Source organism: Psittacula echo (assembly GCF_963264785.1).
Source record: "Psittacula echo genome assembly, chromosome: 9".
In the NCBI taxonomy this organism is placed as follows: Eukaryota; Metazoa; Chordata; class Aves; order Psittaciformes; family Psittacidae; genus Psittacula; species Psittacula echo.
The window spans coordinates 10,262,840-10,290,322 of NC_137745.1; the positions used below are offsets into that span (position 1 = coordinate 10,262,840).

The 27,483-nt window shown below is 44.1% G+C and overlaps 1 protein-coding gene across 1 annotated transcript in view; it reads right to left on the reverse strand.

The window, feature by feature from the left end:
- RYBP (RING1 and YY1 binding protein) overlaps positions 1-26,628 on the reverse strand; it is a 41,763-nt gene extending 15,135 nt beyond the window's left edge. The window contains exons 1-2 of the mRNA XM_080625339.1: positions 26,499-26,628; positions 25,483-25,608 (exon numbers count right to left, since the gene is read on the reverse strand). Of these exons, the coding sequence (XP_080481465.1) occupies positions 25,483-25,608; positions 26,499-26,530 (158 nt within the window). The 5' untranslated portion in view covers positions 26,531-26,628. The remainder of the gene's footprint in view (positions 1-25,482; positions 25,609-26,498) is intronic.
- Positions 26,629-27,483: the final 855 nt, after the last annotated feature.

Below are 27,483 nucleotides of genomic sequence, written 5' to 3' on the forward strand. Positions count from 1 at the left end.
AGTATGTATCAACGTTTAATGCCTAATTATGTGGCATGGCATATATAGCACCATTGCTAAAGAAGCCTGTTAATTACTGGTTTTAAGAGAGAATTTAATATGGTCTAATGTCTGCAAAAAAAACCCCCAAAATTTAATTCAGTCTAAAACCCCACCTGTTGTACAGCCACAGCTGAATGGGATTTTAAGATTTTGAAGTTGCACACCAATATCGTTGGTCCAGAATTTGTGTTTTGACAACACATTTCCAACATCCATAACTTGCTAGCAAATGGAAGGTAAACTTTAACTTTGAAGCAAGATGAACTTCTATAAACTTGCATGCTCAAACTCCAATTTTAAGTCAGCTCTAATGCAGACAGATCAAGAGTCACTGTTTTGCCATTGCTGTCGCCCTGTCAAATATTGTTATGAACTCAGAACTTACAGGACTGGAACAGCCTACAAACCTTCGAGCGATGGTCACTAGCAAGACTACATCACAGGGTTTCCAATCACTACAGCATAATGCTTAAACTTACATACAACTTACTCTTTGAGAGGGGCAGATAACCTCAGCACCTGACTTATGTATAGAGAGGCACAACAGCTTTGCTTAAAAAAATAACCTAAAAAACTTCTACTGATGAACTCTTGCAGAGTCCCCTGGCAATGCAAGGGGTGGGCGTGTTTGTCAGAGTAAAATTTCACTGAGCTTGCATGGCATTCGAACACTGCGCACTTCTCTATCATGTAACAACCAGGCTAAGTTCACATAGAAGCAAAATGAGTAACTACCATTTCTACAACAGATGCTGAATAGACTCAATAGGCTCTAAATCTCTAGGGATGCCATTAATAATAAAAGTAATTAAAAAAATAATAAGGCAGCAAATTGAGCAAGGCAATAATTTTGATTCAGCTACATCAGACGCTACAGGCTTTACCTAAATGAGATACACTGAGCTTTCTCAGCAAGCAAAACCTCCTTTTTATTAAAAAAAGGACATCAATGATAGGATTTCCTTTCATATGAAACAACATTTCAAGAGTCCTTGAACAACCAGGAGTGTAGCTTTGCCAACAAAGCTCCAGCCTGCAGCAGCTATGCAGCCTAACAGTGACATCAGGGCTGCTGCAATGTGGAGGGGACACTACTAAAGCAGCAGCACAAGGAACTGGTACCCACTGGTACTGGGAAGAAGTACCCTACCTATTCCTTCATATGCTGTTCCCAGCACAATCTAGTGTGAAATACTCACTGTCAATGCTTTAAGAGGAAACCTAACTGCTCAGTAAACCAGTCTGCTTTTCTAAACACAGCAAGAAATAAAAGACACTCTGAAGGATGATGAGGCAAGGCAGACATGCCTTTTCAAGAGGCCACCATGTGCTCAGAGGAGCTCTTTTTCCCTCCATTGTGTCCTCTGAACGCAGTCTGGTAAAGGAACACAGATGCACAATTTGGAGTGTCCGGCTCCATCTGGCACAACACACGGCAATCCGGGCAAGCCAGAGTCAAGCACTGAGCTGTTATCAATAGCTGCTGTTCAAGCACTGTGGGAACAAGAGAGCTCAACAGCACAGAAACTTTTGCTTTCAACATTATTACTCCTGGGCATGAGGAACTGACACTGATTCTTTCAAAATTTGCCAGGAAACAATATTACAATACTCAATTCGGAAGCTTCTTCTTCCCCTAACTAGAAAGCCTTAGAAGAAACCTATTTAGTAAACTGTTAGCTCCCTACTTGGAGTGCAGTGTGAGTTATCCATGTGTGCCTAGCACACTGTAGGATAGGGAAACTAAACTATCTTTATAAACAAAACTAGCAGAGAGCACTATCCAACATAACAAAACACCAGGAATACTTGATTAAAACAACAGAAACATTTCTGAGTCCTCTGCAAATCAAATCCTGATCTGCAGATAACAATGATGATTACTTGTCCAGACAAAACTATCATTTTTCAAGAAAGTTCATTTTATTGTCTTCTTGAGTGTCCTACCACAGTTATCATCCAGATGACTCCTAGTCTGCAGCTTTGCATACTCTCACATGGCACATATTTGTACACATACAGACACACACGAACATACACGACCAACACATCCTGAATTGCCATCATTCTGCTACAAGCCCCAAGGAGGGAAAACAAGCAAACTGAGTTAAAAGTTAATTTTATTTTCCTTAATTCCTCAAAACAGTTCTAGTGCTCCATCCTAAAGGAGTGGTTAGGTCTCAGGGAAAACTACCAGTTACACTGTGAACCTCCGCCAGCTGCAAATCACCCCAACTGCCCTGGCACCATCATTTAAAGTCATTTTCCATTTAAAGAGCCCCACATCAGCGCCAGCATAGCCCTTCATTACCCATACCACTTAATACCCACAATCTCTCCACAGCTCACTCGCTTGGTCTCCACTGACCAAGCAGCACATGGAGACTGATGTGTGGATTATTGGGATTCTCTCCCTGCTGGCTGAGCACTGAGCACTTGGCAGCCTGCCTGACCCGCAACACGTGTGGGTTTGTCAGCCTAATGCACTGTGTCATCTGGAGAATCTCAGGACGAAGCGGGACCCAACAGCGTCCACATAGCAACGGCCAATGGATCCCAAAACTTCCAGCTACTACACTTCACTGGTGGAAAAAGTACAGTAGTGAGTTTGAGTGTTTGCCACTGCTTGCCTCCCGAGAGGCAAATATACAAGAGCAAAAAGCATTCAGCACGATACTCTAAGCAAAGGCTGGAGAGTCTACACAGGGTTTTTCTGTACAAAACATCCATCCTCACTTGCTTGTAGTCCTGCAATGACTCTAAATCTGCCCATCAAGATTCTGGATTTGAGTAGCTTTTTTTTTTTTAACCCACCTCCTGTTAACTAAATAATGGCAGTGAAGATTTAGAGATACAGGCTCAAAAATGAGTTATCACTAAGTCAGTTGTCACTCTTCAGTATAAGAGGTTGCTATTAAATTGTACCTACGCCTGGCATTTATGCAGGGCAGAAAGAACTGGGGCTTGGGCATTTTTCTATGTAAAGAGATATTTTCAGGTGTGAGGCAACACATCAGCTCTGTAAATCCCGCTGTAAAGTCTTACAGGATGACTATACAAAAGGAAATACCACACAACGTGCAAATAGGAAATAAACGCAAATTTAACAGCATGCCTAACTAAAAAGTGTAATGAAAGTGAAACTTCTCTGTAGATGAATGAAATACAGAAGCCAGCAGAGATGTTACTTGGAAATGGAAAAAAAAAACCAACACACAAAGTACAGCTAAAGTTTGACTTCCTCTATACAACAAAATACAACAGAAAGCTCAAGCACAGCACATGGCACATCCTCTACAACCTCCTCAGACAGCACATCAAAGATTTTCTACTTTATATCTGATGTCAGATTACAGATTTTTGTGAATTATCTGAGAAGATAAAAGATTACCAATTATGTAACTAAATACAGGGATTTTTAGACAACATATTGTAGACCTATTTTTCTGTTAACAAACATACACCAATTATTTTATAACAACAAACACAGCTAACAGAACTACTAAATTAAAGTCTTAAAACCCACTACTAAGCAGTCCAGCTGTGCTGGGTTTGGTTTTGAGAGCATATCCCCCAGCTCTCAGCATCACAATATCCAGGCACCTCAGTCCCAGGTGTACTTATCAAGACACCTTAGTTCAGTTTATTTCCACTTAGCTACAAATATACTCTGACAAACAGTGAGTTGCTCGAGGATGACTACAGCATAAGAAAATAAATGAAGTCTTTCTGAGCCCCAGGACTACACCACACTGGCAATATACCTCTACCAGATTACAGAAATTACTTGCTTCTGGAGATTTACAAAGATGACTTTGTGAGATTACTATGTTGCTTCCTCTAATTTCTTCCTGGATTTGTGCAGCTAATTGCTTATCAACAGCATTTCCAAGTTATAGAAAGCTAAAAACAGAACCTTGTTCTTAGACAAAAAAAGAACAGAATTCAAACCCCATTGTGGAAAACAGTGTTGACCAAACTGAGCAACCACTTCCTAAGGAGCTCACACCCTCGCTCTGCACCAAAATCGGGGAGTACAAATAGCAAAAGCTTTCCACATGAGACAGCCCTGCCTGCTCCTGCCACTGGCTTTTCAATTCCACCTATTCCCCTCATTAGCTCCCAACGCAGCCACAAAGCCAGTCAGCTTGACATCAGTGCAGCAGCAGCTTCAGTGGTCATGGTGAATAGCAGCAAGGAAGGCCATGAGCACTGATGCCTCAGCACAACTATTTGCAGCCTGACCTGGAACCCCAAAAATCTATTTAACATCTTTAAAGACTGAGTGATAACTCAGAAAAACACATAGGCTTAAGTTCACTACCTGAAAATGGTCACTTTGGCTGGAACACTTAGGTGTACGCAAGGCATGAAAGACTGAAGCAACCACCTCTGCTACCTACTACTACCACTACTACAACTACCTCTGCAACCTACTACTGCTGCAGTAACTGCTCACTTTTCAAATCAGTTTTCTCAGACTGAAACTGAAAGCAGTCAAATAACAGAAAAAAAACATAGAAATTATCATCATGGCATACAAACAACAGCAGAAAAGCTTTTGTGTGCCTCCTTTTAACAAAAGGAAGTCTAACTTTGAAACAGCTGCTTCACTGCCATGAGCCCATGCCCCGAGGCAGGGGCTAGGTTAGATTTTGTTTCTGTTTATTTCACCATTTCCCTGTTTATTCAGCTTCTTTCCTCTCTCAGTGGCAGTCAGGGCAGCACAGGGCAAGTGGCTTCATCCAAAACCAACAAGCAGTCCTGGACCCCGACAGCCGCTCTATGGTGCTCTACAAAACTCAGGTACACATGGTCCTGAACTTGGATGAAGCTTCAAGTCTTTTCTACAGGAAAACGTAGCAAATCACCTCAGAGCTTGCTTAAAAAAAAAAAAAAATCCTATTTTGTTTCCCCAAGTGTCACATTCAGGTGAAAGAAGGTAACGAAAGTAAAAAGGGAAAAGCCAATGGAGTTACACAGTCTAAGCTCCATGTAGCTTAAATGCTACTTACACAACTGTTAACCAGCACGGGTTGGAAATGAAGTCTGCTCCTTCTGTGAAGGCTGCAGACATTCCCCAGAGATGTTCGTATGGTGACCAAATGCTTGGGAAACATCAGACTTCTATGGTTACAGACAAGTGCACTTCAGTGGTGTTTCAGACAATCCACCGTACACTGAAGTTTAACCTCAGTGATACCAGTTCTACCAACTTCAAGCGAACTACTTTTGCCTGAGGCAGGCAAAGGACTTACTGAGGGCTGAAGGAAGAGTAAAACACAAACCTTTTATACACACATTTGTAGCAGGAAATTTGGATACCGAACATCCTTTGCAAACAAAGTATGCTCATTTTGACATCAACAGTAGAGCTCTTGTACAGGGATCTTCCAGGGACAGAAGGCATTTCGACAGAGCACAAGTCATGCTCTACTTTCTTTGGGAACAGTGCACTTGCATTAAGGTGTAAAATCAGGTCTATTGTTCTCCTAATCTCAGCTAGACCTTGCCAGCAAAAAAAAAGTATGTGACTGCAGTGTACATAAAGCACCGCAGAACTTGTGATAATGTTATGTGGCTAACAGTTGAGTGCTGGGATATAACACATTTGACATCAGGACAGGCCTTCAAAGCCCCACAGTGACCACTGCAGAGACTGTGCAAGCATTTGTTCCCAGTGATGCTAGTCGTGGTGGCTGTAGCTACAGTACAGGTGAGCAGTCACAGCGGCTGGCTGGGCACATCCAACACTCAGCAGGCTGTAGTTCATGGTTGTGTTTTGTGCAGCAAAACAACGCAGTAATTGTCACATGGGGCAAAACAAGCTGCAAGGACCTGATGGTCAGGGATGCAGCTTTGACTGAAATGAGAATCACACTGACAGAAAGGCATATGGATCCTGTGCTGCTCTGCCTTCTGCATCACCAGGATGAGACTCCCATCAAAGTATTTGATAAAAGAAGTCACTAAGAAAAGGTGTTTCTCAGAAAAGCAGATTTTTAATTCAAACAGATGCTCTCTCCTGAAGACTGCCATTTCAATGACTGACATGTAGTGACATGAAATACCTGATAAGCTTATAAAAAGAAACTTGAATCATCAAGTCTAATGAAGCTGGTCCATTAGTGAGCAGCAGACAAATCATGCCCACGCACAGTGCCCACTGCAAAACCCAGACCCAGGCCTTTCACAAAGTATTTCTTCACTAGTGCAAAACAATACAATCACCACAGCAGCTTCACAGGCACACTTATCGGGCACCTTTGTAAGACAGGTTCCAACAACAAAATCCTCTTATAGTTTTGGGATTTTTTTTTGTATCAGCAAGAACTTCAGATCATTTACTCCCCGCCTTTGGTTCATTCACAGAAAAAAAAAAAAAAAAAAAAAATCATTCTCATAATAGTTTTTGTCAGAATTTTACAGACCAGCAAAGTTCTCTGTGCAGTTAAACTATTTTAATCCTATATGCACACACCCTCCACACCATACACAGGTGCACAAACAACCTGCCTGGGTTACAAGTGCTCCATGATGAGTAAACCTTTTGATGCTGCAATACCTGTAACTGCATTTCACAGAAAGCAGCAGCAACAATAGTACTAGGGTCATGAAGGGCTGCAGTTTTAAGTTCAACAGTTTCTGCTGGAAAATGTAAGCTTAGTCTAAACCAACACCATGTAGTTAACAAAACAGACCCTCACACCTGCAAGCCTGCTTTCAGGGCAGCCATGCAAAATTGGACCAAACTGAAACAATTAAATCCTTCACAGGTTATTGAAATCACAGCATTTCTGAAATTCCTTCAACCTGGACAAGACATCTTTACATCAGCTGGACTGATTTTTTACTTATCTGAACTTCTCCCTCTTTCACAAGTGTTAGGAGCAGCCCACTCATTACACAGGTCTCAGCAGGTAAGGACTATCCCTGATGCCTGGGGACAGAGGTGATGGCAGAACACTGGTAGGCAAACACTCCTGCTAAAGTTAAAGACAGTGGAAAAAGACTAACACCTGCCTACCCACTGAAGTACACTAATTACAGAGAATAACTGAATGACTCCTTTCCTTACTCAGGGAGGTGGAGATAAGAGGTATGGGCCTTCTCATGCCTTGGATGTGAGTTTAAAGCACTCTCAGTTGGCAGCAACAAACGGGGGAAAAGTCACCAGCTGTGACAATTAACAGCTTCATTTTAAGTCTCTTTTGTTCAAGTGAGTAACTCTTCTCCTCAGACATTCTACATGAAACAACCCTATCTGAACTGAACACATATATTCAAGGCACACAGCTAAAACCTGAATGCAAAACCTGTAAGGTACCTGATGCTGGGAAGCAGCCACGGTGCACTTTAAGGCAGTGGGGTCTGAGCCTCACCAATCCTGCCTGCAAAGGTGCAGAGGGGATGAGGGCTCCAGTGTCCTCCAACCCCAGCAATACTCCACTGAATCAACTCCTGCTTTTTTAAAAAACAGATTCTCAGGGAAAGTCAAAACCAAGATGATGCACCGGCCTGCAGAGGAAAAGGAGAGCTGTCTACAAAATGAGTTATTTCAAGACATGTACAGACATGTGCGCAAAGATCTAGAACCTAGTGTAAGCAGTAAATCCTTAAATGAGATGTTGTAAAGCCAGGTATGGATAGATTTCACCCAATATGCTGTTCACTAGAAATATTCCAGGAAAAATGTACTTTGATTTAATAGACCTATGTCGATTTTATCCACAACACAATCTGTCCACTCCTCACAATCAGATGCACAGTGGGAACTGAATTTTTGTGTAGAAAACAGGTGTGAACATTTCTTGGAGCTGTGCTCAGTTCTGCCTTACCTCAGTTACAAACAGAATACAACCTTCATTAAAACCTCTCTTCATTAAAACATCTCAGTTGTGGGATTTATTTTGTGCCACTTGCTGCCTGAACTTAAAAAGAAAATGAATTACACTTTCTTCTATAATGCACTTACACAGAGGCTGAGAGGAGACCACTTGCATAACACGTATTATGCAACTTCCCAAATAAATAATACCCTTGTAGGGGGGAAGATTACAAAGTCCCAAAGATTTTCAAGGCTGCAGATTTGGCTTCTAAAGCAAAGAGTCTGTAAAAACCACATGCCATCCCAAATCTTCCTGCTAAGTACTGATGTCGCATCAACACCTGAAGATCCCATCAGGAACAGTGCCCTACTGCATATTAACAAAAGACAACGTGGCAAATATGCAAAATATCCCTACAGTACTGTCTCTAAAGAAGGTAAAGAGGTTGACACACCAACTAGAAAAACCAAACACAACTCAACACAAAACAGCATGGATGCAGTTACACTTATAAAGCTGTGCTTTGGTTTGGGCAGCATCCAGCCCTAAGATGGTTTTATTAGATCAGTAAATAAACCCCCAAAAGACCCAAATGCACTTTTATGAACCATCTTCAGCCCAAGGTACTTTGCCAGCCCAAATACAGTCGTGGAACATCTCATGTGGAAAACCTAAGAAAAAAGCCCACCAAAATACCATGCAACTATGTGATCATCACGAAGATGTTTAAAAAACAAACAGCCCCCACACTAAAACAAGCATGAAAGTCACAAATGGTCCAAGCACCCATATGGAGAGAAAACCCAGAAGAAAGAAATGAAGCCCAACTGGCAGCACTGAAGAAAATGAAAGGGGATTTGGCAACAGATCCCAGTGCCTGCCATCCCCTACCTTCCAATTCTGACAAATAACTTTGCCAGGCCTGTGAAAAATTTTGCTGCTTCTCAATTTTTTGTTGCTTCTATGATTTGGCCTTTCCTCTCCACCGGTTTCTCTACTTTCCACTCAGACCCCAGCACATAGTGCTGGTGGCCTCAGTGAGCTCCAGCTCTCATCAGCCACCATTGACACAAACTCTGTTCTGAAACAGGGAAGTCCACGTGCACCAACCCCTGCTCCAGTCACCGCATCAGCCAGGAATCCCAAACTCCCACCCACTGCACAACTGCAGCCTTGTATTTGCACAGGAAACAGGCAGAAAGTGAAAAAGTGATTCAGTAAGTAAAAGACAACTATATTTTTTCATTGGCAATGGAAGAGGTCCACTGCAAGTTTCAGTTCTCCAAGTCCTGGGATATTTTCACCAACAGCTTCAACTGGGTACCAGGGAGCAAAACAGAGAGATCAAGTTTTGCAAAGGCAGCATCCATTCTGCCAGAAACTAGACATAAAATTACTTTCACAACTGAGCTAATCAGCCACATTCCAAACATAAGTTGCATTTATCTCCTCAGAACAGCAGACTTTTTTCTTAATTATCCAAGGTCAATGGCAGTGAACACTGAGCAAACTGACACTCCAGGAAGCAATGCAGATACAAAGCTGGAGGGGAGGCAGCCTTACATTTGCTTAACAGTAGTATCACATTTTAAAGTAAAGTTTCTCTTTTTAGACATGACAATTACTTTCTAATTAATCCCCAATCAATACATTTGATAAGGTACCTTTTTAGAAACTGAAATGCCAAGTTCTGGACCTGTATAACCCTCCCATTTTCATAGAATTATTTAGGTTGGAAAAGACCTTTAAGATCATCAAGTCCAATCATAAACCTAACACTGCCAAGTCACCACTATAAGCACCACATCTACACATCAACTAGAAGTGTTTTTAAATGTTGGAGTGTAAGCGTTTAAGACAACTGAAGCATCCCATCAGCCAAGGGAATAATAGTGACATTAATTTTTTATCAAACTCACCCAGAATTTTGACCACTGTCTCTGTGTGCTCAAGATATTCACAGAAGTTAATATAAACAACTTGAAAGCATTACACCTCCAGCTCAACACCTGCAAGACAGAAGGTCTCAGGTGCACAGCCTCATCTGCTTCTTTGCTGAATGAGACAGTTTTTCTAGACAGGTTTGAGCTTGTCACAAAACAGAAACTACTCTGGAAATCTCAGTAAGCATTTCAGCTTCCCTAAAAACTCAAGTGGTAAAGGGGCTGACAGTTTTACTAGTACTGTACAACAGAAAGGTCTTGTGTGATTTCCCTGAAATTTCTGTTCAAAAACGCAACAACGTGGATTATCCTCATGAGGTGAAGAGTTATTTCATGTAGCATCAATAATTATGCAGCAATTGAAGACTTCTGCAATTGCAGAAGCAAAGAATAGCTCCAACAAGCCTAAGGTGAGAAGGTTCTTGGGTCCTGATGAGAAAGACATCAGAGATAAAATAAAGGTGAAAGGGGGAAAGGGGCAGAAAGGTGCTTCCACATCTCGTGATGGAACCAACACAACAGCCATAAACCTGCTCTGACCATAATGGTCCCAGGAAGAAAAGCATCATCCTTTAAATGCATGGTGGTCCTTAGGTGACACAGGACGGCATGGGGCTGTGATTCTTTTCAAGTTACATTCTAGTTTCCTAAGCTTGTTGGTGATATTATGTAAGTATTAACTACAACGCTGTTCAGCACACTTTTAACTGCAATGATTCTAACAGCTTCCAGTAGCTCACTAATCCAAAGTACAATCCTCTTGACAGCAACTGACAGATTTGGAGTACTCAGATATAGCTGAAAGGAGAAAAAAAAAAATCAAACCCCTCATCTGTCCGCTTTTAAAACAGCCAATATTCCTGCTGACCAGACCCGCAGCTCAATCAAGGGCTGGGACATGCTGCAGATGGGATTCCAAGCCTCATGTTAATGCACTAAGCAGCTCGCTCAGACCCATGAACAGCAGATAAGGAGCAGCCCAGACATACAGAGTGGTGAAACAGAGTGGGTAAAATACAGTGAAATTAAGAGTGGTGTGCCAGCAAGGCAGCAAGCTGCTGGCATCAGCACCCTGATGCAGCACTACCTCAGGGTTCTCCCACCCTTCCAGCAGCACATCTGGACCCTGGCTGGGTGCTTCCTCCACTACTCCAAAACGTGACCCCCTAAAGGCTGGCTGTGCTCACACCCCAAAGCCCAACATCCACCCATCTAGGACCAGCTGGGTGGCTCCAAGAAGCCACTGGAATCACACCATGCTAACACAGCAAAGGAAGATTTCTTCCCAAAAGCCATCTTGAGATTGTAAGTACAACAGAAAATTGGGTCTCTCTCGCATCTCCGTTATCACAGATACCAAAAGGTTTCAGTCATCACACACCAGACCCAGCAGACCCCTTCCTCAGACAGGGCTCTGTCTTTGCCCTTCCCATCCAACTCTGCTAGCATGAATCTTCCTTGCAAGCTCCAACACAATTCTACATGCATTATTTATCCCTCTTGCTAAGTCATGCAGTGGGATAATTACTTAACTATTGTAATATTTTGCAATGGCTGTACTCTGTTATTATAATTGATTTTCATGGGATTGAATTTGCAGCATCTTTTGAGCAGAAGAGCATGTTTTCCTGGAGTATAAAAGCTACATTTGACATTTGTTTTTAGCTTAAGAGCTGGATGTCAGAAGTGAATTTTTATGAGAATATCAATGTATTCTTAATTAAAACAATGTTGATACATTACTCAGATATTTGCCATTTCTGTTAACAACCACTGAGACATGTTTTTTCACAAATATAATGAAATATAAAAATAGTTATTAACTATTTGTAAGTGTTAATCACAAAGTTTTTTCTTCCCAATTGGATGTTGCTTTCCTTCTAAGATTTTAGTTAGCATAATTACCAAACATTTGAAAGGTGAGAGATCTGCAACATCTTTGCTTACAAACTAAAAGCTTAAGTCAAAACACATTTGCATGTCTTGCTTACAACCATATCAAATTTTACTAAGATAAATGCACAGCTTAAGATTCGCAGAATTGTTACAGTAAGACACTAAATAAAATCAGCTCTTTCCGTATACTCAACATGATATAAGCTACACACAGAGCAGCCCAATTAAACAATTATTTGTCTCCCTATCCCCAGGATATTCTTCAGGCTATGCATGAAGCAAGATGTACGTGCCACATGAAACAGTTTTGTGAAGCGCTGAATAGATTTCAAAAAACACAACAGACTCAGTTGTTCAAAACTGGTAAGAAAACTTTTTCTGCCTGGAGCCAGAAATTCTTCCAGGAGGAACCTTGCTTTAAAAGCTGCTAATGATAACACTGAAGTAGAGCAGGGAGGAAAAGCAGCAAGGTGCTGATAATCAGTTCCTGTTAACCTGCTAGTAGTCTGCTGGCTGTATAAACAAAGGCATGGACGCAGCTTCACAGAGAAGGAATATAATCCTTTTGAGCACATCAGTATATGAGGACTAGCATATTTGTACACTAACATCAAACTCAAGAACTTTATACAGTTGGCAGTACAAAGGCTAAACTTTAGGGTAGATGAGACTCACTGAGAAATACTGCCCTAAAAAACAGCCCTAAAAAAATTGGCAAATATGTTGGGCTTTCTGGGTGTTTTGTTTGTTTCTGCTTAAATGACATTTAAGGTCACCATCAGTGACCCAACTTTGGATCCAAAGTTTTATCAGCCTCAGCCCCTGTTCCAACCTCAGAGGCTCCAGGACAACCAAGAGCAGCAAGCTGTCTGAAGAGTCCTTTGCTTCCACAGACACACACCAAGTTCTTCCCCCGAGTCTCATTTAGGGCTTTATACAATACAACTTACTTCTCAATTCTTTCTTATCTATTAAAAACATCTCACTAGGAAAGAAATAGCCTTGGAACAAAGCAAGATCACAGAAGATGACTGTGCTAAGTTTCATGTCAACTTATTCCCTTTCTTCTCAATGCATCAGTCTCGGAGGCCTGATCCAGCCCTTTCAGCTGACAACAAAGTGCTGCACTGACTTCTGAGAACTTTGGACACAATTGGGAAAAATCAATGCAAGTAACAAAAAGGTCACATTCTCCACAAGTATCAACTATGTGTCAAACCAAGACAGATTTGCAAACACTAGCACACTCTGGAATAAAGCAACCGTTATTAAACTGATTTCTTAGCACGGCATCCATATTCCCACACCCATGACTAAGTAAACCTGTTCCTTACATTATATGCCTTCATGGGGAAAAAAAAAAAAAAATACCATTCATGCTTGTGACAGGCTTTTAAAAACAAGTAAGTGTAGTACGTAACTGTGCAATTTCATAGGTTTGAATTCAGAGTGCCAGTGGGAAAGTCAGTCTGGCTTACAATGCAAAAAGAAAATGGCAAGAGGGGGAAAAACTCAAGAGCTGTAAATAAAACCCAACTACTGCCAGATGTCATCCCTCACTCTTCCTGCACATTTGGAAAAAACTGAGAACTGGCACAGAACTGTTAACAGGTACCACATTACAGAGCTTTTTCCATTACTTACTCAGTGTGCCTGGTTGTTGGAAGAAGTAATGCCTCTCCAGGCATGAGCAGGGAGACTGTCCTCACATCTTTATAAACGCACAGTCTGAACATGAAGGTGTGATCTCCCAAGCACTTACAGCGGAGGTATGCACCTTAAAGGCATGACGTTCCAACCACCCTGTCCATTGTTGATTTTTCTATCAACTGGTTAATTTGTGATTGGAAAAAAAATGTCATCATCCTCATATGACAGGAAAGCTTTTGTTTATGATACAGCTTTCACTATCACTTCTTTGCTGGTTGAGTAACAGTAACTCTCTACAAAGCAGTGTAAATTCCAGCACACAACTGTACATTCCCAGCCAATGCAACCAAGAAGCCTCAACAAACCCTTCATGGGCCTAAACTTCTGAACACAAATGTGTGATCCCAGTGTGCAGAGGTGCTGCCAAACTGTCACTGTCAATAAGTCATTTAACGAACCTCAAAATTTCAGTTAGAGCTCTGGTATTACGGACCATCCCTGTGGATAGCCCTGCAGTCCTATGGACACTAACAATGCTTGTCTCGGATGCATTACATCTTCTTGACCTCAGAAGTTAAGCAACTTACAACTAACTTGAGTCACTTCCGGTAATAAGTACTTCTAATTAATGACTTTTAATTGCTGCCAGAGTACTGTATTCCCACACCCATGGTTAAATATGTTCCCTACCCTGCTAGCCCACGTAAAATTGTGCAACTCTTAGCAAACCCATGCCTTTAGTACCCATACAGCACACGGCTCTGCATTCCTCTGGTGCTTTAGGAGCGAACACATCGCTGTACATGACAGTGAAATGAAGGGCACAAAGTCTACCCACCACACTTTTCCAGCAGTTATTATCATTTGCTTTCTTGCTGCCCTTGCTCTGAAGTGATTTTATATACAGTTCAGAGAAAGGAAGATAAACATTGCTTTAAGTCTGACTTCATGTGTGGTTTTTGAAAAGATATTTCAGAACTTCAAAGTGTTTTCCAAAGATTGGTTCCTATAAGCCATATGCAGTAGAGACTTGCTACTACATTTGCTATACAGACAGGTAAACCTATGCATGTGAGTAACCTAACTGCACAGAGTCAGTGAGTTACAGCAAGTTAAAAAGGGTGGAGGGAGGGAAGTCCCCACACCAAGCAGTACTCCAGCTCACAGCACTGGTGAGTATACAGAAATACCCACCAGCCATGCACAGTAACACTTCTCTGCCAATATTTATAGTTTCATTGTGTGTCACATGGGCATTAACCATCTCTGGACACCGAGATACTGCTTACGCAAGGTTTGAAGCCCTGTATCCTGTAACAGGAGTGCTCCTGCCCACCCCAGGGAAAGCCCATGCTCATTCCCAATGGCCCCATTGCAACACCACCTCCACAGAGAGGCAAGAGCCCAGAAAGGAGGAAAGCAGCCATCGAGGAACAGCCACTTGCAGGTTAACTCATTCTCCCTGAGCAAAGCTGGATGATGCCCACCACCACCTTAGATGAGCACACGAAGCTACCTTTAACTGCTGCCATGTAACAGCACATCACCCAGCCATCCCTCAGACAAGCCACCCAACATCACTACCATGTGCTTTCCCTTTTGCTTTGACAGAAACCCAGTGCCGTCAGATGCTATTAAGAGTAACTTCTGCGACCCACTGGCTTCACTTTCCACACTCCTCTGATTAAGACGAAGCATACTTTGAATCCCACACTGGCACTGGGCAGCTGCCAGTCTTTCCTACACAAGTCAAGCTACTTGTGTGTAAAAACAATAAAACACAATTCCCCCAAAGTAATTCACCATTTCTATGACAAGCAGTTTTATGTGATACAGGTTTACAAACTGGTGTACTAGGCTATATTGGAAGCATTTCCTAAAGCTCATTAAGTATTTTTGTTAAATTGATCCACACCCACAACTGTTACAGATAACAAATGAAAACGGGTTTGTTTCTCCATAAGACACCTGTAATAACTGAGCAATAGCAGCAAAAAGGCACAAACCAGAGCTCCCTCACCCTATTAGCATTACAGAGGAAAGCCTCTCTCCTTCTGCTGCTAATGATGTGCTCTACCCTGTATCCCCAGGAGACAAATGACTGCACTGGCTGATTGACTCCATCACAGGGCCATCATCCATCAATGTATTGCCTCTCTTATTGAAATCTCATCTCAGGAAGAGAAAGTGCTCAGTACCACTTCTGAAAAAACAGTAAAGCACTTTCAGAATAAGAGCTCCAACATACATAATCGGAGCCAAATGTTTCAGCAGAAGCACACACTTCCAACAATTTGAACATACACGCATGCTTTGTGCAACCAGGACAAGTAAGACCTACGTCCTTCTGCTAATCTAGATGATTTTTGTAATTTTTTTATTAAACAAGGGAATTAAACACTTGCCATATATATAGATTTATCAAATTAAAACATGGACAGCAAATACAATCATAAAGATTAAAAAAACTAAACTCGAGAATATTTTGCTAGCTGATTCGCGAAAGGGTGAATTCCAGCCTCTTTTACACAGGCTCAAATTACACTAACATCACAGTATTCCTACTGACACCTGAAATAGAAGGAAAAGAAAATATAAATCATTCCATGTATGTACTTAGTACATAGATTAAAAAAATAAAAGGCAGTAATCCTGTTCAATAAAGAAGTACCCCTTAACATGAAAAAAAATGCTGCACATTTGGGACTGGGTACAGGGAATAACCCATGCTCAATGCTCACCAGGTTCTGAGCAACTTCACAGCACCGAAGCCACCAAATCCTAGTACTTCTGCATCCTCTGTCCACTTCCCCAATTCAACCATGTTAAGTTTCACATGAATTAGCTGGACGTAGTTCCATGTGCACAAAAATCATTTAGCTCAGGAAAATTACTTCAGATTATGATCAGTCTCATGTATGTACTCAACAATATAGATTTGAAGGAGGTAGCTTTATCTCAGGCAAGATATTTTGTCTCACTTAGCACCTCTGCATGTTGCAAGCAATCCATCATAACTTTGTAATCCTGAAGAACAATCTGGTTCAGAAAACACGTCTAAACATTTATTCCTTGTTTAGCCCTAAACAGAATTCAAAACCAACTTGTTTTGCTTTCATTTTATTTAAAGACAACCAATAAGGTAAGATCCCCAAACTAAAGTTTCTAGAACTCCTGAACAAAGAATCACAGAATGTTTTGGATTGGAAGGGACCTTAAAGCTCATCCAGTTCCAATCCCCTGCCATGGGCAGGGACACCTTCCACTAGAGTAGGTTGCTCCAAGCCCTGTCCAACCTGGCCTTGAACACTGCCAGGGATGGGGCAGCCACAGCTTCTCTGGGCACCCTGTGCCAGTGACTCACCATCTAAACAGTAAAGAATTTCTTCTCAATATCTGATCTAAATCAACCCTCTTTCAGTTTAAAGACATTAACCCTTGTCCTGTTACTACAGGACCTTGTAAAAAGTCCCTCTCCAGGTTTCTCGATGGCCCCTCTAGGTACCTTAAGGCTGCTCTAAGGTCTCCCTGGAGACTCTTCTCCAGGCTGAATAACCCCAGCTCTCTGTCTGTCACTCTGCAGTCTCCTTTGGACTTGCTCTAACAGCTCCACATCCTCCTTATGTTGGGAGACCAGAGCTGGATACGGGACTGCAAGTGGGGTCTCAGAAGAGTGGAGTAGAGGGAGAGAATCTCCTCCCTCAATCTTCTGATCATGCTCCTTTTGTTGCAGTCCAACACAGACGGTTTCTGGGCTGCAAGCGTACACTGCTGGGTCATGTTGAGCTTCTCATCACCCAAGTCCTTCTTCCTCAGGGCTGCTCTTGATCCATTCTCTGCTCAGCCTGTATTTGTGCTTCATATTGCCCTGACCCATGTGCAGGACATCTTGCACTTGGCCTTTTTGATCTTCATGAGGTTTGCGCTGACCCCCCCTCTTCAGCCTGTCAACGTCTCTCTGGATCCCATCCCATCCCTCCAGCATGTCAACCACACTGTACAGCTTGGTGTCTCAATGAACTTGCTGAGGGTACACTCAATCCTGCTATCCATATTGCCACGTCCATATTCCTATCTAAATTGTAAATATGGAAGCTTGCACCTCCATATAGTAACTGATGTTAAACATATACTACGCTTACCCAACTATGGAACATTTCAGCTCTCAGCAAGTTGCCATAAAAGGTATGTTTCAAAATGTTTATCAGTCAAAGTTAAAAAGCAATTTGACTGTTGCTTCTGCAGTACAGAATATAATCACAAATTTTTAGTACTTTGATCCTTGTAGCAAAGGGGGTTACTACAAGAGACCAGCATCTCAAATAAGACCACATAAGGTTCAAAATCAAGTCTCCTGGTTTCACAATCCATACTTGAGATCCCTGCAATCTCCTCTTTGCACATATTTCCAGTGCTATTTAACAGAATATTGGCAGTGGGTGTACTTTCAACTGTCAGAAACACAGGCAGCATTTCAATAATAAAATACTATCAAAACAACGCCCAGCTTCAGCCAGTTTGGTCTGGGTTTGTTATTATTTTGTCAGGGTTTTTTATTTTAGAAATGAGTAGAGATTCACCCGACTGAAGATACAGAGTTACTGAACTTTCAAACAAAACCCCACCAGGCCAGCAAAAAGAAGTGATGCTTTGCCCTCTCATTTATATTTGAGCCACTCAGAATTACAATCTTTCCCATGTTTAACAGGCAGTGAATTTGTTGATGTACCAATTAGCATCTGCTACAAAGAACATGCTCCTAATTAATAGCTGGCTTATGGGAAGAGCAGTGTTTAAGATTTGGCTGGACCTCCAGATGTACCAAAAAAGTGAAAGGAGCTCTGGTTGATGTAAAGAAGATCTGTCTGCACAAAAAGCTATGTATTTAGCATGTGTCAGCTGTAAAAGGAACTTCATAAATGTAATGGAGGTATTTCCATATTATTTCTACAGTATTGTGTAATGCTGGACATCTGCTTAGGGTAACATGTACAGGTTACTAAGTATTTGTGGTCTGCTTTTTTTGCCATGTCCTTAATAAACAGAAGTAGCAATAATGATAATTTGCCCTTACCTGTCTGAAATATGCACACTTTAAATAAATACAAACCCTCCTGTAAGACTCCTTCCCTCTGCGAATGCCCAGACTTTTCTTTTTACTTTGTGAAGGAGGCTACCGCAAAAAAAGATACCAAGTATAGCTGCCAGATGTGGACACAGGGGGTTTGTATGAATCTTATTTCAGGTCAGAACTCTGCGTTACGAAACTCCAGCACACCTCGCAAGTGACCTACATTGCAGGACTGGAACCCACTAACCTACAGAACCACCCAAAATCCCACAAAATAGGTCAGTGGGTTTCCTTGTGAGAAGAATTACACAGACAAGGAGAAAAGCACATAATAAAGGACAATCAGAGCGCAGGAGTGAGCACTCTGCAAGCCATATCTCTTGCCCTGCTGCTGTATTCCTGCACGCCAACAGGACTCTCCAGAAGTGCCATGAACTCCGGTGTTTCTCACCGAGGGACCCTGGAAAGACATGTCTGCTCACAGAAGGATGTGTTCAAGCCCAACGGAGCAGGAAGAAAAGGAACAGCACCACAGCGAGGAACAGCAAGCCTACCAACAACAAGGCCATTTCATTCACATTGCCAATGCAAAGCAGGTCTCGCAGCAGCCAGAGTACAAGGGACACCTAATTCATGATCAGCCGTGAACCAGCCTGGAGTTACGGCAGGGGTGGCCAAGCTGCAGCACAAAAGCTGGATGTAGCCGGCCAAAACAACCTATTAGCCCACAGCGTATTTCTTGACTCCTCATCCCTCTTGGGTCTTTGGTCCTATGCATTTTGGCAGGAGCCATGGGTGGCCCCAGAGAACTATGCTTTGCATCCACCACTTCCCTCCTCTCTAGGACTCCAAGCAACACTGCATGCTTTATTTTCATTTCATGCAAGGTTCTACTTGCTAGACAAAGCCACATCAGGGTGCAAATGCTGCAGCCCCTCAGCAGCCAGCTGATGGGAACATGAAACAATCAGGGCAATTAAGAAAGGCATTCAGAGAAAAGTCACTCTGCATTCCTCTGCCTACCAGTTCCCCACAAAGACCTGCCAAGAGCAAGGGGTCAGTATCCCAGTGGACACGTCTGGTCGCAGCAGTAATAGAAAGCTGCATGCCCTCTCCTCCTACATGCACATACATACTTTGGTTTAGATTCCTATTTCCCAAAAAAGCAGTCTACGGAGGAAGAGAAATATGAATAATATCCACACTGCATATTACCAGTGATAAACATGCTCCGTGTCACAGCTTATCTGTTAGATTTTTATACAGTCTCCAAGAGAAATCAAAGATTAATATTAAACCCTACCACCCACAATTACTTAACTCAAATGGGTAATCTACATAAAAATAACAACACACCTTACCCACGCTAAAGATTTTACTATTTATTTTAACAAAAAAATCATAGAATCATAGAATCAACTAGGCTGGAAAAGACCTTTAAGATCATCAAGTCCAATCATTACCCCAGGATCTTTTTCACCTAATAAAAAAGCACCCTAACAGGTAGAGGCATTATTCCTTTATAGGACCTTCAGGAACAAAATGTGGCAGAAGCAGAGCGAGTGACAGTACCCACCACACTACCTACTGTGTTTGTCACCTACTGCATTTCAAGTACCCAAATTTGACAACCACAGCAAAGCAGTATTGCCTTGGTGCTGCATGTTAATGCTGAGGATCCTCCCTGCTGAGAATGATTTCCCAGAGGTGCTGAGACCCAAGAGAAATCCTGGGGTGATGGTAATGAGATCATTAATACCAGAGCCAAACACCAGCAAAGAGCAAATCAGGACACAACTCTCTTTCAAACAGTCAAAGTACAAGACACAGATCCTATGCCAGGCTAATGCTTGCATCAGGATGACAGATAATAGCTGATCTGAAGCTGAAGAGCTTCATAGATGGAGTCTCAGACTATGCTAGTTAAAAAGCAAGCACAGCATGAATCTCTACCGGTAGTCAGTTTATATTTATCTAGTCAATGGATCAATACTCTAAGCCGCATGACCAAGACAGCCGGGTTCCAGCAACACAAGTTATGAAGTCAAACTTACTATATTGTCAAATCACAGTCACGGAATTCAAGGCTTGCTGTGAACCATCAGCATTGTCTGCTTGTAAAATATTAGGTTTGCAAGAGGTTCCTCTTGCCCTGCCAGGTTTGCCCAGCAAAAGTACTCCTCCATCTACAGATTCAGACTGCAACAGGTAATTTACTTTTAGGGAGTGCTGGTATGAGACAAGAGAGGTCTCAAGAACTACTTGTATGTGGGCAAACATTTTGCAAATAGGTATCATGTATTCCAGCAGTCAGAACTATCTAGGCAGAAATATGCTGTTCCCATCCATCACCCAAGGGAACACATCCTCAGGATGTGGATAGCTCCATGGAGCGCTGGCACAGCTCCAGGCTGATCCAAGAGCCATTTAACTTCAGTGATCAATGGGAAAAATACGGATAACTTAAACACAGATATGAATGGCCAATTAGTAAAACAAATATCCCAGAGTAAAAGCACCAATGTCGCTTCCACAACAGCTTTCTCCAGATGAGTCACATACCTCATTTTTATAGAAAATAACCCACTTAAAGGCCAGCTATGATGCTGAATAACAATCCCCCTGCATAATGCAGGTGAAAGCTATCCAACTTGAAAGAACTGAATGAAACCACTTTGCTTTCAACCTACACCACAGCTACACATTTTTAGAACAGTCCTGCAAATACATGGCAAATCAGCAGCGCATATATTAGTTGTACAGAGATCAGGATCAGGAGCCTGATTTGTCATTCTAGGAACAGCAGGACTATCTGGTGTCTATTCTGGTCAGCCCAGCTTGGATGCAGAACAAGAGGATACTTTTCACTGGTAACATGGAGAGTAGTTTATATCCTTCAAGGTGCTAGCTTACATTCTTCAAACATACAAAGAAACTTCCTGGAGAACTGAAGGGCCAATATCTGAGATGCCTATTCCATACAAGAGAAAATACATTTTTAAATTATGATGAATAGTTTCAGCTCTGCCTACCCTCAAAAATAAGGGTAGTAAAAGAGTGAAGCACTACTGACATATGCTCCATGAGCACTCCACAATGAAACATATGTTCAAATCACTTGATCCAAACTCCAAACCATGCACTTTAAGCATACAGGTATTAGCAACAAATACAACAGAAATGCTTATTAAGTGCATGCCTTGCAGAGGACACACATGCTACACCTTGTTAATTTTGGGCTGCAGCGTCCCACTGTTTTGTTAATTTGCAAATCAGGCATCCAGTTGTTGCTCTCACATCTTCCACTGACATTTTTAGTGCATTTCTCTGTAATCAAGGCACATTCATGATAGAGGATGTGAAGTTCAGACAAGGAAAGCACTTATCCTAAAGTTAGAGAAAAATTAACATCACAGAAGCTCCACCACATCACACTGCTTGCCATCTATCCAGAAGGAAAGCTTCAGATAATAGAAACTACCTCTGTGAAATCAAGAGGAAGGGGGAAATACTCTTCTTCACAATGATGTCTGAAAGCAACCCCATGTAGAAGCACTCTGCACAGCTGTGTCTGAGAGAAGAGAGGAAGCTACAAGGTGTACAGGAACACAGTGTATGTAAACCATTGGAGAACCAAAGGGAAAGAAGAGCAAGAATACCATTTAAAAAAATACAACAAATGAAAACAGGGAGTCATCTCCTGCCCTCAGATAGGAATACACAGCTCCTGGTAACCGGAAATACGAGGCCAAATTCTGCCCTCACATTCCTAGGAAATCCAAAGCAAACTTTCCTTCCGTGTTTGAAGAAGTAATGGATATTGGAAGGAACACGTGTCCATGAAGCAAACTTCCTGGTAAAAGTTTTAATTCAAGCCTTCTCCTGTGTGCAGGAGCTGGTAGGGCCACATCAGAGCAAACCACCAGAAGAGCTGCAGGACTCAAGTGGAAGTCGTGGCCAGCACCAGTTCTCTGCACGGTTACACCAACACAAAAACCTCTGGGAAAGAATAACGAGTATTGTACACTCTAGCAAGCACATCACCACTGCTAGCCAGTTACATCACCTGTCTCGCCCAACTGAATGTTGTGTTGAACACAGCTTATATCTTTGCCATAATCCCCACAAAAGGAAAACCATAGAAAAGCTCAACATACTTGCCTAAAGAGAGTGTAATAAAGTTTAACCATAAAATTGCAAGAATAAAGTTGAGGAAAGGGAATTAAGTGACATATTGTAACAAACCCAGTATTCAACAAGTACTACAGGTTTAATGTAATCTTTGCACCACAACTCCCAATTCTCTTGAGATGGAATTGACCTAATTTTTATTTAAAAGCAAACTGAAGTATTTATAAACAGCCTTTTGAAAAAGTATTCAGGTGCAATTTAACTGTTTAACATCTATAGTGATTTTGACTTTGCAGGTCAACTCTAAAGCTCACGTGTTTGAAGCTTCTTTTATGAGATCCTAAGGAAAGAGGATAGCCGGATCTGACAAAGTAAAACTTCTAACTGCCGCCAGCCAATCCTCCTACACGCCAACAGATTATATCGAGTCTGAAAAAATACACACAGTGTGAATTAGCCAACGTCCTAACTAGTTCTCAAATCAGAGAATACTTATCAGCCAAAATAAATTCTACAGCTAATAAATGGCTTCACAGTGGAGGGGTGGGGAGGAGTAGGTCATACCAGATCTTAATAAAAAACTGGGCATACTTTAATTGCACACAGTAATTTGATGAAAACCAGTTGCCTCACCATGTCTATGCCTGTCTTTCACTACTTTGGTTGAGCTTTTTAGAGGAAGTTTGATAGATTTCTGATAAGTGTTACTGAAGCAAGCCTTAATGAAGCACAGCTTTTAAATGTGGAAAAGTGTCATCAACTTGTCAAAATGCAACTTAAAAGTCAAGCTCATCAGACACCTTATATTTCAAGTAATAAATTATCAATCATAACTTGTTAAGTATCTTTACATCAGTCATTTAGCTAAAAAATTCTGACGAATTTCCCCAGCACCAACTCATACGTCACATACTGTAACACTCACAGCAATAGATACCACAAAGAACTCTGACCTCCCAGGTCTTCTCAACACACGACACTCCCTCACAATGCTCAATCACTCCTGCTTTCAGTTATATTTATTCATAAATTATACAAATATGCAAGACGACATGATGGCCCATTGAATATTTTAAATACTTTCTCAAATTCTCCAAACAAAGGCAATTTAAAAAGCGGCAAAAATGAATAGAAAGCTGATGAATTAAATGAATTAAAATTAGAAGCTATTCATAAGGGTCCATTAAAAGCTAAAGAGAAGTACAATGTTCTAGACCCAAGGATCACATCTGCAAGTAAGGCTCTTAACCTGAAATCATCAACTGCTATCCCTCTTAATGGCCCTTTACAGACAAAACATCCTACTACCTCAACAAACAGTTTGAAAATTACCATTAAAAAAAGTAAAGGCACAGGAGAGAAAGCTGCTCAAAAAGCTCTCAAAATGAACATCAGCATGGTGGCCAAATGAAAATGACTGAATCTGCTACAAGATACAACCCATATGGGCTCCTACATCTCATTAAGGCTCTCCTACAAACACCCATGCACATGCTTCACGCCACGCTGTGAGAGCTCCCGGTGACTGCAAGGCTACGCGCTGTAGTAGCACACACAGTTAAAGACCAGGCAACTGCAGGATCAATGTGTTTCACCTGAGCACACAGGGAAGCCAAGGAAACAGAAACCCACAGAAATCAAGCATGCTGTGAAGGTTTAGTTGCATAACAAAACTGAACAAAACAAGTGAAGAACCAGCTCTAGGTGCATACAGAACACTACTGTCCCAAAAGCTCGACCTTATTCAATGCTACAACTATGCTATTTAAAATGCTTAAGTTCAAGATCTCCGTATATTTTGTAAAAAGCAGAGATACCTTGTAACCAACATGCATCCTAAAACACACAGTGAAGGACTACAGTGCTCTCTGTTGCTGTAACTCAAGAGTTTCAGTGGCCCAAAAGCACGCTCTCCATTAACAATGTAGGCACTTCACATTGTCTAAAGCACAGTGTGAACAATAACCAACCAAACATGCTTTCACCTCCTTTGTCAGTCACATCAAGACAGCTAAGTCATGCAAACAGCCTGCTGATGAGAGCATCTCAATACACCACTGCACTCTAAGCAGGGAAATGATGCATTTCACAATGGAAAGGACTACTTCCTTGGCAGAGCAACGGAATTCATATTTACAAGGTACAACATGAGCAAAATCAGAAGTCAACAAAAGTAGAACAAAACAGAAAAAGAAAGAAAGAGCAGAGCACCACATGCCTGTTTTAGCACCAACTGGTATTTCCAGGGCAAACTTTCTGAACCCATTAACCAGGAGAGTGCAAGTTTGGGGGGGGTTATTTAGATTAAATTAATTAAATTACTGTACATCAGCTTCACCATCTCACAAAGACTTCCACAGTTACCTAGTGCAAGGCAATCACAGAGACCCGACAGCTAAAGCTTTCAGAAATCCGCATCATTCCCACACCGAGCATAAAGCCAATTCCTTTCAGATGACAAAAGACACTGAGAGATCAACATCTCGGGAAGGGAGTTGTTCTCATGGCATCAGCCGTTTCCTTTCTCATCCCCTAATCCTCAGTCATTTCTACTCCTGCAGAAAACACAGGTAAATCTCCACCCAGACCACAGAAGACCATGTGCCCCAAACCACAGTCAGAATGCTTTTGGCTAGCTGCGGATCTCCAAAAGGTCTTCAGTACATCAGCAACAAAAACCGCACAGAACAACAAAAAGATTCAGGTCGCCGACACATCCACAGAACATGTCTTCCAGCTCCAATTAAATGCTTGAAAGAGAATTTTTAAGACCAACAAGCTTTAGAACGGGGACAGAAGGGGCAGTACCGGGGGAAGGGGGGATGCAATCAGCCGATATCCAGGGAACATACGGAAAAAAGTCAGCAAGTCGGCGCAGCCCAGCATGGAGCAAAAGCCGCGTCGAAAGGTGCGGACGTACCTTGTAGAGGTGCCTTTCCTGACATCGCAGATACTGCACTTGAAAGCTTCGGCGCTGTTCCTGAAGGTGCACACGCTACAATCCCAAAAGCCTTCGTCGGCTGCAGGTTTGGCTTGCCTTTTCGGCCTTGAGGAGAGGGAGGGAGAGGGGAAGCGTGTGTGTACGTGTGTGTTTGGGGAGGAGGAGAGAGGCGGCGGAGGGAGGAGGGAGAGGAGGAGGAGAGAAAGAAAACACACACATGAGAAACCATGTTACAGAGCCCCGAAACCCAGCGCCTGCTCTCACCGCCGCTCCCCCCGCCCCGCGCCCGGGAAGAGCCGACAAACACCTACCGGGGCCGGCGCCCGGAGAGGTGCGGTGCGGCCCCGCGCTCCGCCCCCGGCCCCGCGCCGCGGGAGGCCCCAGCCGGGCCGGGCCGGGTGCGCCCCCCGCACAGCGGCGGGGGCCGCCCCCCTCCCCTCGGAGAGAGGGTGGGAGAGTTTGAAGGCTGGGAGGCGCGTTCCCTCCTCCACCTTGTTAAACCTCCCTTTGTCTGGGAGCAGCGAGTGCGCGGAGCGGGAGTGCGAGCGAGCGGAGCCGCCATGGCTGCTCTCGCACCAGACCAGCCCTGGCACCGGCGGCAGGCAGGGAGACACCGGCACTGCTCCTCCCGCTGCCCTTCCACGCTCCCTCCATCTTAGGAACCTCCTTCGCTCCCTCCGCGCCTGCAGCCCCCCCCTCCGCCCCGACCTCCCGAGTACCTGCCCGGCTGGCGCGGGCTCGCCGCCCCCCTCCCAGCGTTCCCTCCATCTTAGGAGCCCCTCGCAGCCCCCCCCCCCCCCCCCCGCGGCGGAGCACACGCACGCAACTGCCAGCCAGGGGCCTACCCACCGCCATCCCCTCCCGCCGCGCCAGCACCGAGCCGGGCCGGGCCCGCCGTTGCCGCTGGGGCAGGGTGCGGGGCGGGCAGGGGCGGCCCCCGCCGCGCTCCCTCCATCTTAGGTGCCTCTCCCCGCGCCCCCCGCGCCCCCGCTCACCTGGTCGGGCTCTTCTTGTCGCCCATGACCATGGATCGGGGCCGCCCCTGCCCTGCGCACAAAGAAAGAGGGGAGGGGAGGGGGACGGGGCTGCCTCCGTCCAGCGGGCTCCGGCTGCTCCTCACCCCCGCGCCGCCGCTCCTGCCTCTGCCAGGCTCCGCTCCAGACTAGCAGCGCAGCGCAGCCCGGCGCCCTCCCTCCTCCTCCCTTCTCTCCCTCCCCGCGCCGCGCCGCTCCGGCGGGCGGAGCTCACCGCCGCGCCGCGGCCAATGGGGGCGGCCCCGCCGCCAGCCCCGGCGGGGAGGAGAGCGGGGAGCGCCCCCCGCGCCGCGCCGCCCCCGGCCAGGAGCCCCTTCGGGCCGCCTCCCGCCCTCTTTCTCCTCAGCGCCGCAGGCGCTGCCCCCCGCAGGGGGACCCCGTCGCAGCGGGAGGGCTGGCTCCTCTCAGCCGGCGGTGGCGGGTGGCCCCTTCATTTCCCCTCCCTTCCCCCTCGGAGGGCTCGTCGCCTGCCCGTCCCCGGGGCAGCGGGGCCGAAGCTGCTGATGCCGACGGGGCCTGCTGAGGGCTGGAGCCCGTCAGGGGAGAGCTCGGCCGTGCGGCCCCGTCCTGCCCGCGTGGGGGGCGGCAGGTACCGGTGGGGGACGCGCGGCCCCGCTCCGTGCGGGGCTGGGCGGCCAAACCCCTGCCTCGCCCCGCTGGGCCGCTGAGGTCGCAGTCACCCGGCGGAGCTGGGCGGGCAGGAGCGAGATCCTGCTCCGGGCCCTTTCCTTGGGCACGGGCCCGCTGTGCCGCCACGGAAACCTCGGCTGCCACCTTTGTGAATCTCCTTAACGCTCTGGGTCAGGTCACCAACCCGAGCAGAGCCGAGGGCGTTTAGATAGAGCTGCCGAGGTCTTCCAGGTCAATCCCTCCATGATCTTTCAATTCCACCTAAAGTGCAAGCCGTAGTTCTGCAAAGCTCCCGAGGTAGCAAAAAGTGGTGTTT